General features: G+C 42.0%; 1 protein-coding gene across 6 annotated transcripts in view; it reads left to right on the top strand.

Moving 5' to 3' along the window:
* Positions 1–11548, top strand: part of LOC138516572 (toll-like receptor 1) — a 236469-nt gene extending 224921 nt beyond the window's left edge. For all 6 annotated transcript variants that reach the window (XM_069631805.1, XM_069631807.1, XM_069631806.1 and 3 more), the window contains one exon: positions 6751–11548. In XM_069631805.1, coding sequence (XP_069487906.1) covers positions 6798–9203 — 2406 coding nt within the window. In that variant the 5' untranslated portion in view covers positions 6751–6797 and the 3' untranslated portion in view covers positions 9204–11548. The remainder of the gene's footprint in view (positions 1–6750) is intronic.
* Positions 11549–19427: the final 7879 nt, after the last annotated feature.

Here is a 19427-nt window from a genome sequence, read left to right as displayed (position 1 = left end):
TCCAGTTAAAGAGGTCAAAGTTCAACCAAATACAGTTGACTGAGACAGCCTTTTGTCTATGAAAGTGTTAACAATGTCATCCATCCTTTGAAATTATGCAACACCTTTCAGAAACATTTATCCTACAGACAAATACCTTCAAGGTGGGTCTAGGGGCAGTAATATCTCAATTGAACAACACAATGGAACAAGAGGCCTCTTTCCGAGCTGGGCGGTCTGGTAAGAAAATGCCAGTATCCCCGAACGGGCTGGCATTTTACCGGACCGCCCGACTATGGGTTTGCCAATGGGCACCTGGGTTACCTCCAGCTAAATCCTAGAGGTAAGACAGGTGCCCTACTGGCCAAAAAAGCCCTCACTACCGCCACCGGCAATGCCGATGGCGGTTATGATGGAAAATCCCCTCATGGAGTCCTATGCATTAGCCAAAAGCTTCAATTTCATGAAAGGAATTATGCAACCACTGAACTGGAATGCCTGGATATCTGGTGCCCCATGCAGCCCCTCAAATACTATCTAGCTGGGCATAAATTTACATTAGCCATCAACAATGTCCCTTTGACCTGGATAGCGTGGGGGAAAGAGATACTAGGCAAAGACAACAATACTTGTTTTGCCCTTTCATAATGCACCCTTTCAGTTGTCCAAAGGGAGTTGGCCCAAGGCCAATGCAGGCCACTTTACTAGATTCCCCATTGGTGATCTGCAGAAGGCCCAAGAGGGAGAGGGTGGAAATATTTGATAAAGCCTGCTATCTGGTTCTGGGAAGTGGAAGTGATTAATTAACCGGTGTGCTACCACGAGCCAGTGCAGGACGAGCCAAGGGCACTTTGGTGAGGATTCTTTGGTCACAATTCATGTGTCTCTAAAATGTGCTCAGCTTCAGATTTAAGCTTTACCTGTTTCTTGGCAGTGGTTCTTCTTTGGTGGAAAAAAGGTCTTTCCTCTCCCGATGCCAGGGGTATCTGGATAGATACAGACTGGCCGGGCAATAGGAGAGGTCAGACCAAAGGAAAAACTCCAATGGAGTGACAAAACCTTGGTATTGTAGTAGTGTCCGTAGCTTAAGGAAAGTTCAAGGGTAATTCCCAAATGGTCTGAGGTTCAGGTGGATATTCTGAGAAGCAGGGTAACAGCGTAGAATGCAGGTGGCAGATGGGATGATGAGAAGTTCGAATACACCACAGATGTAGGTCAGCCAGAACAGGGCGAAAGGAAGCAAGCAGGACTGCAGAATGAGGAACAACATGGAAAATCGAGAAAACGAGAATAGAGAAAGGAACGACCAGGGAAGTGGAGGAAACTGGTTAGAAGTCAGAATGGAATGAAAGGACAGTTCTGATAGAGCATTTCCGGCAACAGGAAAGTTGTGATGCACCGCGTTGAGTCGGAGCTTGTGTTTTAATGTCCGGGTTGATCAGCCTCCTCCTCTGGAGAGTATCAACAGAACGTGAAAAACATGGGGGGCATTTTGTGAATGGCAATTGAACACTGGGAAAATGCTGTGCTTGGTATTACCTACGCCGTCTATCCCAAAGAGACTGCAGGCAATGTCGTGGTCTAACACTCAGGGACAATCACAAGTAGATCAACCCTCTCCAATACCATGGCAGTAGGGCAGTGCAGAGTATGTAGGACAACCCTGAACCATCCTAACCTGCATTACAGTACTGAGAGTGCCAGAGTCATGGTGAGGGATGTCTTTAACTGAAAAACTGTCCAGCTCAGCCAGACCTCTCCACAGGGCCATGGATGTGCTTACAATCTTTCCAGCAATGTCTGTTCAACTTGAACAGGCCAGGGACGCTTATATAACAAATTAATTCTAATTGTCAGGAGCCTACCCATAAGCTGCAGATGCACATACAATTTCTTTGGGCTCAGGGAGTCTGTGAACCTCACAGTCCGAGAACCTCTTGCACAATTGCCTCCTCTCAATCGTACACCATAAGAACAGTTTAGAGAATGATAACAAAATGGTCGGCCCAACCATTATAGGTTTGGACCCATCTTCAGAAATCCCAGTGAAACCCCCTCAGGAAATAAGGAACAAACAATCATAGGCATACATACATTGGCAGCACACCTGCAGACCTTGGAAAGAGGTCCTGCCCAGCAAAGTATAAAATAGAGGCAGCTCATACAGGTAGTTTGCGTCTTTGAAGGATATTGTGGAGGGCATTTGGAAGAAGTTTGAGAACAATATATGGAGCAGCAGATGGAGGTTTCAGATGTTGCAGGGGTAGAGGGAGCAGTAGGGATTGATGCCAGAAGGAGGTAAAGGTGATAATAGCAGGTAGCAGTGTTGGGGAGGTGTCAAAATTCATGTGGAGGTGGCAGTAACATTTGAGTCATTTTGGAAACCAAATTGGGTGTTTGGGTCCTTTAATCACCAAAGAAGTGATGGTCATCAAGCACATGTACCCCCATTTCAGGTATTGATCTTCAGGAAGGACAAAGAGAGATTCACGCATAAAGGTAGTACACCTTTGACCGGCCTCAAGATGTGTTGGACACAGTTGCATTTCTTTGGATCCAGGAGTGATATTCTTAGTCAACTCAAATTCTGATTTCAGACTAGATCAGGGAGAATTTTCGGTGATGGATTAAAACAAATCTTTTACTTGGAGCTCCTTTTGTCCTTCAGTACCCCATGGACCAGTCACCACAAATTCTACATAGTATGATCAGGCATCCATCCTGGATCCCTTTATGATACATTATCTTTTGTCCCCAAATGCCAATAATATCTTGCAAATAAAATCTGTATTCATATCCCTAATATCTTTTCTCTCTCGCATTTCTGAGTCCTGAGAATCTTTATACAGATGAAAAGAGCTGTCATGTTATCTGTAAACAAAGAGGATGTCACTTTGTTCACTTATGTCTCTTTACAGCTGGAACACAGTTATTGGCAATACATGAGAAGGAAGCACTGGCAATACAAAAGGGCTCTACCCCAACACTCGGACCTCTGCCACGGCAAACAGAGGAGTCACTACAAACGGCGCAAAACCTTTCCTTAAGTTGATTATCCTGGTGTTAGGGAGAATTCTCTCTTTAGGCTGAATTTCCTAACCTAGTGAGTCCCCCAGCAGCTTTGCTGGATTTCTGGAGTTTGTTTTTTCCTCCTGCCAAGAGTGAGACTCTTTTTCTCCCACTCTTGGACATGATGTATGGTGTTCCTTTGACTGGTAATGTGTTTTATGGGCTATGGGGTCCTTTACTCCATAGGGTCTCATGTGTTTTTACTATGTGTGTTACACAGCACCCTCCGTGCAGTAACACAGGGGTGTCATAGTGACACCCCACCATACACTCCATACCCTGGGACTGACTACTGTCTCCCAGGGCATGTAAAGTCACCATTGGCTTTACTAGTCCCAAATTCTTAACAAAAACCAGTACAAACCATCATATTGTGGACGTACTGGTCGGGGCAATTCGATTGCCCCGGGGTCTGTTAGTCGAGGGGGCACGTCTCTGTCCCCCCTGATCGAGTTTTGGCTGGTGGCAGTGGAAACTACATGTCATATTCGACCACGAATATTTTTCTATGGGATTTTCCCATTGTTCGAAGCTACCAACTTTAATTATTTAATTCTCATAGCCTCGAACATACCGCCAGTTTATTTAATTAATATTAATTCGCCGGTTGGCATTTTTTGCCAGGACTCGATTCTAAAATGGCGTTTGTGTTCTCTTCTGTGACTCCAACCCAAGTCGAGCCCTTTGTTCCACTTTTTGGCGGGCTTCTCCACAGAAGCCTCCAAAAGTGGTGCCACTCTGTCTGGGTACCACAGGGGGTGTGGGAGGGGGTTTAGGCACCCTGGACTGAGTTACCTTGGTAACTCAACTCGCACTCTTGTGTGATTGGCCTAGCATGTTTGATTGACAGCTAGGCTGAGTGAATGGGGGTATGCTGTATAAAAGCAGGGCTTTGGGGACTGGAACTTCAGAAGTCGCCACAGGACCTGAGAATCCGACGAGGGAGAAGCTGAGCCGCCCTACCACGACGACACCACCGGTGGAGCCCTGCGGAACCGACTCACCACTTCCCGACGACAGAGAAGATCTCCCGGCTGGAGAGGCTTCTTCCCCTGACTGGTGGGCACAACCAGTTTTACCTTCTTTCTTCGCACCCCAGACCGGTTTGTGGTCGAACTGCCCGTGCCAAGCACCCCGGCGGCCGGATAGCCACTCACCACTGAACCGCGAATCAACGGACCGCTCCTTGTACCTGAGAAACTCTGTGGCTGGTTTCTTCCCTGGCAGTGCAACGGACTTCTGTCTTCCTCCACGACGAGATCCTCTCTTCCCCTGGATGAAGCACCGACTTGCATCCGCTGCCAGGAGCAACTGCCCCCGCTGGAGTGTTCTCACCACTTTTAAGGTACTGTGTCCGCCAGGCCTCCCTTTCTAAAGATTGCTACAAGGTAATAATAACCCCTTAACCTTCTGGACTGGGCTGGCCGCCTTGACCCTCTAACTGGTCCCTTTCTTTGGTCCAACTCCTTTTGAACCATTACAAGACTTTTGTGCACTGCAACCGTGTGACCTTGGACACATTTCGTTGGATCCTCTTAAAGTGGATCTGGCCTATTGAACTCTAACTTCACGGTTGCCTTCCTCTTGTGTCATGTTCTTGTAAAAGCGTTGGGATCTGTTTCAATTTATTCTCTGCTTTTCTCTCCCTTTTTAAAACGAATTATTAGAGTGCCATCTACGTTAAGCGCTCACCGCTGTCTGAAAATAAGTGGGGCTTTACTTAAGACTTGTCTAATATTCTTTTAAGGGAGTGTATATCTTTTAGTGACCGTGTTTTTGAATTGCTTACTATTAGTGCCTGTGTGTTTTTCTAGATGTGGTTTTAAATAAATAATTATATCTCTTTTACACCAAGCCCTGGTCAGTGTTTACTTGTTCTATTGTGTTCTCTTGACCTATTGTGAATACTCTGTATACTGCCTAACTCTTCTTGAGGGAAGTCTGACTGCTCAGCCACAGCTACCAAGTGAATCTGTGTGGTACAGACTGCTCCCAAGTGGGTTTACTGCCAAACACCGGTAGTCTTAAATCTTTTGCAGTGGTCCCAGAGGTAACTGCACAGGTTTCTGCCTAACACCTGGCTAAAGGATGTCCCTTTTTAAGGTGCAGACAAGTTGAAAGCGACTGTGGCGATTCCATTTCGGTGCATTGGGGAAAGGCCATCCTGCTGAGCTCTAGAACAGGAACCTAGAAATCATCTGTAGCCCTTAGAATGTCTGGCTCTTGTGCCAAGCGGAGCTCTCCTGAGTGACTGTTGATAGATAGAGCTTCTTTCCCAGTTCGCACTCACTATCATTATAGGTAAACTAGAATTCTGGATTATTGAGACTCCCAACCATTTAAAGGCATCAATCACCTTCAAGAAACTGGGCCAACGAGTGGCATGTAATAGTTGGTTTCTTCCAGCACACATTTCCTACCTAATGAAGAGACATGGACTACTGGAACACACTGATGTGTCTGGGTTTCTACTCCCACATGCCAATAAAAATGTCGCTAAAATGTATAATCATTTGGTAATAGCTTCTACTACTTGAATAGACATATAGGTACACTGCGACCCAATGTAAAACATGTGAATATTTATGCACACTGTGCCAAAATCAGGTCTAGAATACCTGTGGAGAATCAGAAGAAGGACTCCCACCATTGGCTGACATGGTTTAAGGGTCATTATTGAAAGTAACAGAAAAACACTAACTTGCCCATTCTCTATCAGTGAAGTTCCCTACCCAGAAACTGAAACTAATGGTGCTAAAAGGAAAACAGTCCTTAATCCAAAATCCTATCCAACTAATCTGGCCCTACCCCTTCCGAAAACTTAACTAAAAGAGAGACCAGAACAATGACCTCTTTCTATGGCTTCTGCCTGGTCCAATCACTTGGAGGGTTTGTTGCTAGTTCCAGCGTTTATCAATAAAATAAAAATAGTTCTCAATTTTCTTTCGGAATTGTTTGGTCTAAAGAAAGTGTCTCCTTATAGTTTTCTTTTAATACATCTCTTTATAACAAGGCCATGGCTCTTAGACTACCCAAAGTCCTACAACCTTCTATCTGGAGGCAAAGAGATAGAAGAAATGTCACTGTTTGGTGGAGTCAAAACAGAAGTAACAACAGTCTGTCCAATTTTCATGTAGGCAGACAATGTATTCCTTATCAAGAGGGGAGTCAGTCCAAGTGAGGTCCCTCTTGCACAGGCCCCTATGGAGGGTCTTACTTAGCAGACTCATCTACCTCACTTCAAAGGGGTTGGCTCCAATTAGAAGAGAAGAGACAAATACCCTGGATTCGCAACATACCCCATAAAACATTTCTTACAATTGATGTACTCACTATGTCCTTTTCTCTAGACGTATGATTGATATATCGCTCCCATCATCATTTTCTACAACAGTTCTTACAATGTATTACATATGAATCTATGAAAATACACTTAATTTTCATTTATTATATATAATTTTTGTAGGAAAAGAATACATGTCAAGCATTCAAAATGAAGCTGAAGAAAACATAAACTGGCATAACAGAAAAATATTTCTACATTGCCATCTAAAAATAAGTGTGCCTTATTTTGTTACATGTATAATGGTTTTAAGCAACGATTTACAATGGATGTCGCATGTATGTGTTATTCTACGTTGTATACCATTAAGAATGTATGTACTTACAAGTTTATTTCTTTGTTTTTTTACTTGTTTCTAGGAATTAAACATGAGCAATTAAAGTGCATAGCTTTGGAAAAACCAATCATGAAACAGATTCCTTACATTGCTGCACAAGTGTTCCTGCTCGCACCATTACTTGTGGGTGCCTTATTCGGAAAGAACGATTTTCTAGAAAATCATTCAGAGAAGCGTCTCAGGAATGTGCCACATAACCTGCCATCACAGACCACCATTTTGTATTTATCAGAAAACAGCATATCTACACTGCTCCAGTCTGACTTCAGCTATTTGTCTAAACTTAACTTTTTAAACATTTCACACAATCTCATCACAGAGCTAGACTTCAGCATTTTCTCATTCAACAGTGACTTGCAATACCTGGATGTCTCCCACAACAGCTTGCGGAGTGTGAGCTGCGACTCACTGCATCACGCTGGGCATCTGAAACATTTAGATCTTTCCTACAACAGGTTTGCAACACTGAGCTCCTGCAGGGAATTTAGTTTTCTTTTAGATATGAAGTATCTGGGCTTGAGTGCCTTAGAGATCCATCATTCTGATTTTGAGGAAATCAAGGAATTGGAACTGGAAACTCTCTTCCTGGGATTAGAGGACCTCTCTGTCTATGAAAAAAGAAGCCTTCAAGTTCTAAATGCAAACAAACTCCATATTGCTGTCCCAACAAGTACACAAGGGCATTCCCTTTTACTGGATGCTTTCAATGCTTCTAGAACATTGGAGCTCTCGAACATTCAATGTGAGGCTCCATGTGATTATCCAACAGAATCTCTAAGCCAGATAAGCAAATCATCCAGGATAAAGACTCTCATTTTCCACAACATCACATTGTCTTTTGCTGACATTACCATTATCCTGCAATCTGTTCTTTGCTCGTGCGTGCAGTATTTAAATATCTATAGAATGACAGTAGTGTATGAGCTTCCATATTTCAAATTTGACTTTTCCCGCAGTTTCCTGAAAGAACTGACAATTAAGCACCTGATTAACAAAGTAACTCTGTATCACGGCATTCACCCTGTGAGAATGTTTTCTGAAATGGTTGTTGAGAACTTTACCTTATCAGATTCTGACCTCGTATATTTCTACTGTCCTCCAGAAACGAATAGATTCCACTTGTTGGATGTTTCCGAAAACAGAATCACTGATGATACTTTTCAAAATTGCACGACCTTGTCCCATTTAGAAATACTCCATCTACAAAGTAACATGCTTGAAGATCTGTCTAAAGTGAGTGCCATGACTGTCGCTATGAGATCTCTAAAGTATTTAGACGTAAGTAAGAACTTCTTGCAGTATGAGAAAAGCAAGGAATGTTTCTGGTCAGAAACATTGGTCATTCTAAATGTGTCATCAAATGAACTAGCTGACTCAGTGTTTGAATGCCTGCCAGCAAACATCCAAATACTTGATTTGCAAAAGAATCAAATTACAAGTATCCCAAAAGTGTTGAAATCTCTAACATTTTTGGAGGAACTGAATGTTGCATCCAACCGACTAACAGACCTCCCTGACTGCAGCAACTTTGGCAGCCTTGCAATACTGAATGTGGAAATGAATTCTATATTATCCCCCTCTTCAGATTCCTCCCATAAATGTCGTAATGTCACAAAAATAGATGCCCGAAACAATCCTTTCCTCTGCAACTGCGACATCAGAGAATTTATTAGCCAGGTAAAGGCATCACCTGAAAGACTGATAGGTTGGCCCAAGTCGTACAGGTGTGAATATCCAGAAGACATGAGGAGAACTTTGCTCAACAACTTTAATTTGTCTGAATTATCCTGCAATACAACCATTTTACTTGTGTTTGTTCTAACCACGACTGTGGTCTTTGTACTGTGCATATATTTTTTGTGTATATATTTTAACCTGCCATGGTATGTTAGGATGCTGTGGCAGTGGATACGAACAAAGTACCGGGTAAGGAACATGACTACTCAAGATCTTCAACGGGATTTGTTATTTCATGCCTTTGTCTCTTACAGTGAGCATGATTCAGGCTGGGTCAAAAATAGCCTCTTACCTAAGCTACAAAAAGAAGATGGTTCCATACGGATATGTCAACATGAAAGGAATTTTGTTCCAGGCAAAGGGATTGTTGAGAACATAATTAACAGCATTGAGAAAAGCTACAAATCCATATTTGTTTTGTCCCCTAACTTTGTGAAGAGCGAGTGGTGTCACTATGAGCTATATTTTGCTCATCACAGACTCTTTTGTGAGAGCTCCAATTCCTTGATCCTAATCCTGTTGGAGCCCATTCCACCGTACTTAATTCCTAAAAGATATCACAAACTGAAGGCTCTCATGGCACGTAGAACATATTTGGAGTGGCCTAAAGATATCAGCAAGCATGGGCTTTTCTGGGCTAACCTCAGGGAAGCTATACAGGTCAATCTTCCTCCATGTGAGCAAGAATTAGACAACCTTTTACACACCAGCCAAACATATGAGGAGAACTACATATAGAAATGGATGATGCAATGTGCTAACATGCAACGTTTAGATTATTGGACTGAGTAAAAATATTTATGAATCTCAATGCTACAGAATAAATTGTCTTCAGGTGCCTAACACAGGCAGCCTCACTCTACCTGAATACATATTATTCAAGATCTCTGCAAAGGTTTTAACACTGCAATATTGCTTTGCTAATTTAGTATGATTTTTAAAAACATGAATTTTATTCAAACCAACATGTTGCATGAGTCATGAAACTAGCAAGAGGAGAGATGTAGCCTTGGTATTACCACCGGATTACAAGTGGCGGTAGGTGGTATAGGTCCCCATTTATTTTGAGTTATTGGGACTCAATTGGAGATTTTGGTGGAATTTCTGCAGCGGTAATTCTGCCGACATTAATTCTGCCAAAATTTGGCAGAAAGTCAGCGGATTTACTGCCAACTCATAGCTGGAGGTGAAGCCTCCATCTTTCCGCCAAATGTATAGTTGGGCAGTGTTATAATGCGGTTATACGGTGATACCGCTGCATTTTACCTTTACCGCCCAACTTGTATTGAGGCCCATTGTGTGATATTACATGATTAGGGTAGCACAGTCTGCGTTTATGTAATCTTGCATCGCTAGGGCTTTCATGGATTTAAAAGTGCCTGCACAATGGATAATTGCCTGGATACAATCTTTGAGATTTATAACTGTTATGCTTCGACAGAGTAATTGATATTGGAGATGAGACCAGAGGTAAGAAAAATCAGTAAAGAACTGGAAGTTACAAAAATGTTAAAGCTGACAACGTTCAACCTGGTAAAACTCTGACACTCATATGAGACAGGTGCAGGTTTTGGCCTCTAAGACAATGGTAATGTGAGAAGAGGTGGATGAAATTAAGTTAAAGTTGGGTTTCTACAGTAATCAGATAGATGACAGTTGCAGGCTAAGCATGAGGGCACAGAGAATCAGATAAGAATGAGTAACTTGAGGTGTGCTATATTTAATGAAAGGATTAATGAAGGATACTTATTTTTTTTTTGGAAGACATCATAGAATGATAATCTTTGGTAGAATATAAAATAAGCTGGTGGTAGAAATCACTTGAGCATATAAATGCACCCTATTAAGGGGAGACATAGGTCTATTAGCGCCATGACTACCACCAATAATGGGACTGTGTCAATGGGGACTTACCGGTCCAGTCCGACCTTGGCGGGACCGGTAAGTCCCCATTGGAAAAGCCATTCCCCATTCCCATTTGAGCCCCCATAGGGCTCAATGGGAAGGCGTCAATAACGGTACCGCAAACTGTGGTACCGTTATTGACCCCGATGCCCCTTAACGGGTCCCGTCCATAACACCTGGTAAAACCAGGCGTTAAGGGAGGGACCCGCTAAGGGACCTCAGAATAGGGCGCAAAGGGATTACCGGCAATGGTGTCATTCACGGTGCCCGATATCCCTTTGCGCCCACCTCGTAATGAGGCCCATAGTTTGAATTGCCATATGCCAATTATGTCAAATATACTGAAGCTCCACAAGAGATTTTGGGACAGACACGAATATAGTACTAGTTGGCACGAAAAGGTTATGTTCTGTTGAAGTTGCAGATTACAGCAGGAAAACTATATTGAAGGAAGGGAGGTTTACAAAGTGTGCAAACCATTAAAGCCTGTTTTAGTCCATTTATCTAATTTTATTACCTGGCTGTAGTATGCAATTGATAAATTGTACTATTGTATGAATCTCAAGATGTGACACAGATTTGTAGTTTGATGTTTATGCCTATTTTAACTATTTTAATGTATTTTGGATTATTTTGTTTCTTTTATGGAATTTTATATTCTGAATAAAGATTTACTTAACGTACTTTACTAACCCTTTTAAAGGGCTTTAGCCACTATGTGTGCACAGCACACAGGTAGATCTAAATTGCCTCAAATGCATTTGCCTCACTGTTGGCCCCGGATAGCGTTGACACGTTTTGGCATTTCTGTTTGGGAGGCCACACAACCTCCCTGGTTCTAGCGGTCACCGGCTATTTAAGAGCACTGAACTTGGAGCAAACATTGGACGTTTTTTTTTTCTTTCTTTTTAACAGCTTGAACCGATTGACATATTTGTTTGTGTGATTTGTACCCTCATCAAAGGAGATTTAATGCGATGTTTTTCTAGTGATCCATGATATTAATTGTAGTCCAGCAAGCTTTTTCTCTTTTTCGTATCTAGATGTGTACATGTATTTACTGTTTTTATCATATTTATCCCTTTACATTTTTGTATTGTTCTTAAAACTTGTTTAATTTGTTAAACGTTAGATCATAACCATATGATAATAAAACAAAATAAATACGTTTAAAACAAGTTTGTAAGAATCGCAGGATGCAGTAAATTACATAACTATGGATAGAAAGCAAAGGGGCACTAATATACAAGTTACAATAATTCATGAAATAAGTGTAGCAGCCTGCACGGAAAGAAGCAATTTGGGGGAAAACATTAGGATGAAATGGGATAGGGATGGATAACGGGCATTTCTACACAGCATTTGGGTAGTGGTGGTAACAGTAAACCTGTGGTATTTTAAACACCTTCTACCACCTTATTGTAAATTGAGATTGCATGAGATATTTATCGCATAGGGCACATTGAAAATATGGTGGGGAAATAGCCCATATTTATTCCAACTCATACTTAGGTGGTATTCTATTAAGAAATACCACCATACTCTTATGGACCTTTGATGCTGTATAGATGGGATGCTATATAGAAGTGAGGAAGTTAAAATTGATAGAGATGATGAAAGATATTTTGTAAAATTATATATATAAGGTATTAAGTTAATAGGAATTGCAGAAGGTAACAAGAAATACATACACAGTGGTGTAATTTGTGACAATTGTTGAGTGAAGTTTGGCACAAGAAGCGTCTCTGGCAGGTGGGGAAGGTTTTGGCTCTCTCTATTTAGTGAGTGAGGCTGGTTGGAGCTGTGGAGAGGCAAGGGGGAGAAACTGGGGTGGGGATGGTTCGGACTGGAGGAAGAGTCTGTATTATGCATGTTATTCTGCATTTATAGTACATTGCGGGGCATTTAAAAATTAAATGAAATTGATGAATAGCATATTGTTTTTTACATATACTTTCAAGTTAAAAAAGTACCTAAAGTGAATTAAATATTAAGGCTGCAAGATGGTTACGTGTTCTTCTGAACTCCCAGAGGAATCAAGTGGAAAAGAACACACTATCAGGTCAATCAAAGGAAACTTTCATGTGCATAGTGTTACATGTTCAGTACTTTAGAAGAGTCTTACTTCTTGAATCAAATAGAAACTAGGGGCCACGTGGGTAAATATATGGAGAATAATCCTCATAGCTGAGTGGTAAAATAATTCAAAGTATAGGACTAATTCTACATGAACGTAGCTTATTATGGGATAACCTGCCCTATATGCTTGATGGAAGAAATAACCATATATTTATTTTATTTATTTATTTGCATTTGGTTAAAAGAAACCTTTGCAAAGATAAAACCCTAAAAACATTGTTAAAACTTAATTGCATTATAATTCAATTCATATTAAATCATTAAAACACACACATCATTAGACATTGCTGTCATTACATTTCAAAGATATACAAAATGTCCATTTCATTTCACACAATACAAGTTCAAAATTGTTTAAAACTGATATAGCCAATGATAACTCACAGCCGTTTAAAATCGTAGCCCAAATCTACTCAGTGTTGATAAAAATCTAAATCTACATCTGGGGCAAAGCACCGAAAAAGCTTAAGGTGGATTTCAACCAAAGCCAGGCATTCTAGCAGAAGATGGTGACTTGTTTCAATGTGTACAGAGCAATAACTACACACCCGCAGAGAGCGCCCAATACCCTGCCTTGGATCCATAACTTCCCTGGTAGGAATCGCATTCAATTTGAAACGTATCATTCCACAACGATGTTTCCTTGATGGATGTTGTTTCAAATAGAAAGGCATATTATTGCGTGCTCTTATTTCATATTTAAAGTTGTTAGTTTCTTTTTATCGATGTGCACAGTTACCAGTTTCTCAAGATTCAAATCATACTCAGCCAAAGGTGTTGCGCATCCTTGGAACCATTCTGTCAAAACTCTAGAGGAGTTACAAAACAACACTGCGTGCAACTCTGCTAATACATAATTCAGTGGTGGAAGCAGAAAAGATCTCAGAAGTTGCAGCCACTTCCAATCTGCCCGTGCTTGCAACAAAACCAATCCTACCTCTTGTCTAATGACAGACATCGGCGACCCCTTTGGAAGGGAGAGTAGGCTTTTCCACACCAGTGGACCCAAATGTTCGGCAATAAACCTGATTCCACTCCATACATCAGGCGCAACTCATTTTTTGATGATAATATTTCACCATGGGAATAGCTGAGAACCTGCCAAACCACATATCAAACACAAACATTTCAGAGGTGTTCAATCTAGTTTTTTTAATTCTTCAATCACAGTCATTCTGCATAGATCTCTTTGAGCTGATATCGATCCCCAAATCCAAATATTTGAAAGTTTGGACAACTTCCAATCGTTCCTTTGCTAAGGATAAATTAAACGTTTTTCCTTTTTTTACATTCAATTTCACATCCAGTGCTGCAAAATATTTGTTGGTCACTGTTAGTGCCCTTTGTAGGCCAATGGGGGTCAAGTCAAATAAAACTAAGTCGTCGGCGTATGCCAGGTAATTTATTGGCAGGTTCCCTAGCTTTGGGGGAACATTTCCAATTTGTTTAAAAGTCTCTCCCAGGTCACAGGTCTATAGACTATATAAGAATGGAGCCAACACACAGCCATGGTGCAGTCCACATCAGCTCCCCACCCACCTTGTGTAATTTCGTTTTTGGTCCAAGCGCACTCTCACCTTGGTGTCAGCATGTAACGCAATCAGAATATCTACCAAGGCCATCGGACATTCCATCTCCCTTAATTTTTCACACCAGCGTTGCGGTTTACTCAGTCAAATGCCTGTGAGATGTGCAAAATTGTACAATAGAACACCCCTTTTCCTGTTTGACCTGCATTTGCAGGAGATTGATTACAAAACAGTTATGAGCGGTGTTGAATCCTGACTGAAAACCAGATTGAAATGTATCAATAACATTGTTCCCATCTGCCCACACCCACATTTGGTCCTAAATAACAGCCCCAAAGATTTTACTGGAAGCATCATGGAGGGAGATAGGGTGATAGTTTGATGGAATGGCCCTGTATCCCTTATTGTAAATTACTACAATATTGGCTTTCTTCCAGGAGGATAGCAAAGTTTTGGTCTTTACAATTTCGCAAAATAGTACATACAAAAGTACTGCTCAAAGGTTCGGGTTCCATTTTAATGTGGCATTTGCCAAGCCGTCCGGACCTAGAGCATTTGAGGCTTTACTTTTCTTAATGGCCATCTTCATCACCCACAAATCAATCTTAACCTGTTCCGATCAATTGCTATTAAGCGCAGGTGTACCCTCCACCCCCTCATTTGCACGATGAAGGGAGGAGAGATGTGTCTGCCACACATTCAAAGGAACAGGCTGGCTTTGCAGTGAGCATTTTATGAATAATAGAACAGAGCATTGCTTCCGCATCGTTGATATAAAGCAAAAACCGGTGACCCTTGACCCAATTTTTGTACTCAAGTCTCAATGTTCTTGCTTTTCCTTCATCGTCTGAGGGACATTTTCTTAGCTGTCTCAAGGCTTTGTTAAATTCCCTCTTTTTCTCAGCCGACATGCTATCATACTTGTGCCTGTAACCTCGGTTCGTATTTGCATTCTTGCTACTCCCCCGATTCAGCGGATATAGACTGCCCAAGGCCCTTTGAATTGCCTTGTCATAGGTGGCTGGGTTACAGAGATCACCATCTTCATTGGAGCCCAAATAAAAATGCAATCATTGAACGATGCGATAAAGCTGGCTTCCAAACTAATGCATGATTCCTTAAGTAAAGTCACTTTTAAATTGTCACATTTCCAAAATAAAGATTTGGATAAAAATACATAATCTAAAGTGGATCTGGAGAGGCCGTTTACCCTAGTAAATTCGGGGGGTTTATCTTCCCTTAGGTTTCCATTGGCTAGGATTAGGTCCCAACTTTTAAATTCGGCTCTTTTTTGCCTCCCTCTTTTCCTTGCCATTAAAGATGCCCCAAGTCTGTTCTTTTCATAGTACCATTTGGGATCCAAGAAATTCACTATTGAAATCGCCCAATATAATAATCTCAGCACCCTCTTTTTCTAAGACATTTGACAAAAGAGCAGAGAGGGCTTTCAAGAATATTTCGATCTGCACAGATTTTGGGTAAATGTAGACATTACAGATATAGCAGCAAAAACTAAACAAGATTCCACAATAACCCTCCACCCTTACTTCTGGAATATCCCTCCCATATGTTTCGATGCTGGACATCCTTAAGCCAATACCATTCTTCAAAGCACATAGGAGACCCCCCCACTGGGTGATCCCCTGCTCACTGAGTAACATCTACAGTTAGAACCACATAGCCATCTATTATTGGGCATGCCGTTAACCTTGACTCTTGCAAGCATAACAAACAGCATTGAGGAAAAGAAAAAAAGTCTGTTTCTAAAAATGTATTACTTCCATGTTAGCAGTTCCATGAGGCCAAGCAAAGGTGGACCTTTCATCTAGAGTTTTGTAGATTACCCCCTTCGTGCAGAGTAGACAAAACTGTGGTCCAGTCATATGCCGCTGATGGTCTCATTGGGTTTTCATAAATTATACTTTGCCTGCCTCGATCATGCATATTGATAACTACTGAGAATGGGTTTTAAGAAAGCAAGTCATGAATGGACATAGGGGCAAGAGGAGTGCTAGCAAACTCTCTTTTAACAACGCATTGGGTCATACTTGATCCTGCAGCACATCATAACCCAGTGTTAGAAAAGACACCAGGTCGGACAGGACCAGAGCCCTAATCATAAGTGAAGAATAGTATAGCTTGGCCAGATGCCGTCTGCCCTTCACTGGACACTGGACCAGAGCGATATCACCAAAAGAAATCAGTCTCAAGCTTGGTGTTTCTAAAAACAGTGCCAGAGGAAATGTGGGACTGATTTAGTGGGAGTGAGTCCCTATTGGGAAACACCTCTCTTAAGAACAATGTGTGATCCTCTGGTAGGGTTACCCTGCTCCTGACTCTTCGATTTTTACTTTCAAAATTATTTATCTTTGGCCCTGGATCATAGCGTCACTGCGGGCATCATTCACCCCTTCTTTCTTTTGGATCGTTGTAGGTTGAGTTGCCCATGCCTGGGCGCTGAAGTAATTTTGCCTGTGGTTCCACTGAAACCCTCAGCCCACTTAACACTGACCCCGATATAGTAAACCACTTATCAGGTGGACTACGGGGAACTAGCGTACAGGCCCAAACAGGTTCCTCCAGGCCTGAGTCAACCTTGCTAGCCAAATACGACTTTTGCCTTCTTTCCTCTAATGTAAGAAAGAGAGGCTACCATAAATCTTTCTGGTTATTTAGTTATTTCTCCAAATGGTCTGGTATGACCAATGGGACACCAAAACTTCCTGTTTCCACATTTTGCACATAGACGTCCTTACTTTTAGGTGATAGATCTTTAGTTGCGAGACAACTCTCTTTAGCTAAACATGTCATTAATGGCAGCTTGGGCCCAAGACCCTGCGATTGAAAATTTGGTGCCAGTGGTTGTATTTATTTTTGTAATCAGCAATGGTTCTCTGCAAGGTTACTATCAGGCACATGTACCTCCAGAGGAGAGAGAGTCAGAGCATTCACTAGAGCGGAGGTAGGTGAATAATCCTCCACAAAGGCCAGGCTTAAGTCGGCCGGTTCTCCCAAACTCTCCATCTGAGAATACACTGACATAATACTTTGGTCCAAGATAACATATGGTTTTACAGATGGCTTTACACATTTATCTATGGGGACCTTTTGGCATGCCAGTAGTCTCTTCATCAACGTATCTGATTTCTTCTTTGCCTTCTTTGGAGTGATTAAGAATTCCTTGCAGGGCAGCTTTTTCTTCTTTTGATTTTCCAAACTTTCCCTCAACACATCCTCCTCAATTGTGGGAGATAGACTTTGACTCCGCCACAGGTTCCTCATAAAGCTGCGAGACCCACTTTGCCCTTTTTGAAGAGTTCTTTTATTTTTTTGTTTTTTCCTTTACCAACACGTTTCCTTAACCGCTGTATTGGTAGCCATATCAGCCATTGGACGCTTCACAATGCTGTTAGTTGCATTCTTGTTTGGTTTTTGGAGTTCGGAGCCGAGGGCCCACTCACTGATGGCCGCCCCACACCAGACTGCATTGGACCATGGGTTCAGTACGCTCCCCTGTACTCTGTGTCCACCCATAAATGCATCCTTCTATGAATGCAAGTTTGGAAGACATTGCATTTAAAAGTGAATGTTGGTCGCGAAACTCCTCTGCAATTAAATCGTACGAGTTTGCCATTTGGGAGAGGGTAAAGTTCAGAGCGTGGAGGGCAGAATCAGGTGTGTTAGGGGCCTCTTATGTTGTAGTGTGCTTATTAATAAAGCCATCTGCTTCCTGTGACATATCCCGCAGGGAAAGATCCAGTGGTGAGGCCATTTGCTTATGACCCAGAGGCTCAGATGTGAATAGTGACGGTGATTGTGAAAGATTTGCATCGATCGCTAATTGAGGCCCTGGGGAAAAAGAGATTCTGAAGTTGTTGTTTATTTAGGCGATACACTGCCACCTTTTGTAGAGGCCACATTTTGAACAGTCTTTAGAGGACCTGCATTATTATTTCTGTTTGTATTTATGCAGGATAACTGTAGTAAAGCTGTGTCAGTCAATGGGGAATTCGAGGTCAGAGAGGAGAGTGAGGGAGGGCTAATTTGGGGTGCCGGAGCCAAACGCCCAACGGTCCCACTTTTGAGCACCAGATGTGTGTTGTGGCAGAGCTTATGCCTGCTCCTTAGTGAATAAATTCTCATTTGCACCAAACAGTGTGATGAAATAGACAGTTTAGGGAGGCCAAAATAGATATAGACAGTCCCGTTAATTTGAGGCCATGTCATGGAAGCTGACTTACCAGCACTGTAATAGAAGATCCAAACGGGGCATCAAGGGGCTGGCATGCGGTTCTGCCCAACAGCTGCCGGTGTTTACCACAGGTCCATGGAGCCCCCCGCGGACCACTGCAGACCACTTTCGCCACCACCTCTGCGCCCGTACTGGTAATTCTTTAGAGGAAAGGGTCTCCTGCCAACTCTGCCTCTGCTCTGATAGAGGTAAAAAAAATACTGCTACGGTGTCTGGTGTCTACCGGGACTACTGCAGACCACTTTCACCACCACTTCCGCCATATCTGCTAGTTGCGGTAGCCGAAGATTGACAAAGCAAAGAATGAATTTAGAATTAAAGCCCTAGCTAAGAGAATATGATCAATTCAAGAGAGAAAGGGATTTTAAATGCATCAGAATTGCCAAAAAAAGAGTGGTTTGGTGTAATAACCGATCGGAGTTCCCCTCACAGATAATGTTTTATAAGTGTCAGTGCCTCAGTGAAAAGAATACAGCAAAATTAAAAAAGGGAAAAGATACAGATTGACCGGTGAATATTTTATTGGATGGTACATTTCAGGAAACAATTTCCAAAAACCGCTGACCGCAACACATGACCATCTCCTCTGAGGAAAGCCTCTTGAGCATGGTCATCTCAGCCATCTCTAGAGGTCACTTTGTCATAACGCGGAGCAAATGTAGGAGGTTACAGTCAGGGCAGCAGGTCAGATGATGAGAAATGAGGGCTGCACATTTCTCACTCCTGTAATCCCGAAAAACCCATTAAAATTATCTCACATAGCACCTTCAACAATTCTGCATGTGGGCTAAATCCTTGGTATTTTTCACCTGTGATGACTGACACAAAAGGTTGCAATTTATGTTACCACTTCAGGCAACGCATGGCAACATTAGTGTTTAATAAGCAATTTTTGTGTTATCAGAGCAGACAGTTCCGAGTGATGTGGGGTCCAACAGGGATATGGATGAGAGTAACATGCTGGACGTCATGGTGCACATGTTAAACAGGGCTTTAAAACACAGGTAATTCAGTTGCTTCTTTGATCACTTAAGATTACATATTATTGAAACATGTTATAAAATGACAGCAGTGAAATGTACTGCACCGTCTTAGGTCCTAATGTGAGTTTGCTTTTTGTGTCTAGTAAAACATATG

Source organism: Ambystoma mexicanum, chromosome 6q (assembly GCF_040938575.1).
Source record: "Ambystoma mexicanum isolate Mex_15411 chromosome 6q, UKY_AmexF1_1, whole genome shotgun sequence".
NCBI classification, from domain to species: domain Eukaryota; kingdom Metazoa; phylum Chordata; class Amphibia; order Caudata; family Ambystomatidae; genus Ambystoma; species Ambystoma mexicanum.
The sequence above is the reverse complement of the archived record's forward strand: the minus strand, read 5'-3'. Positions and strand labels throughout refer to the sequence as shown.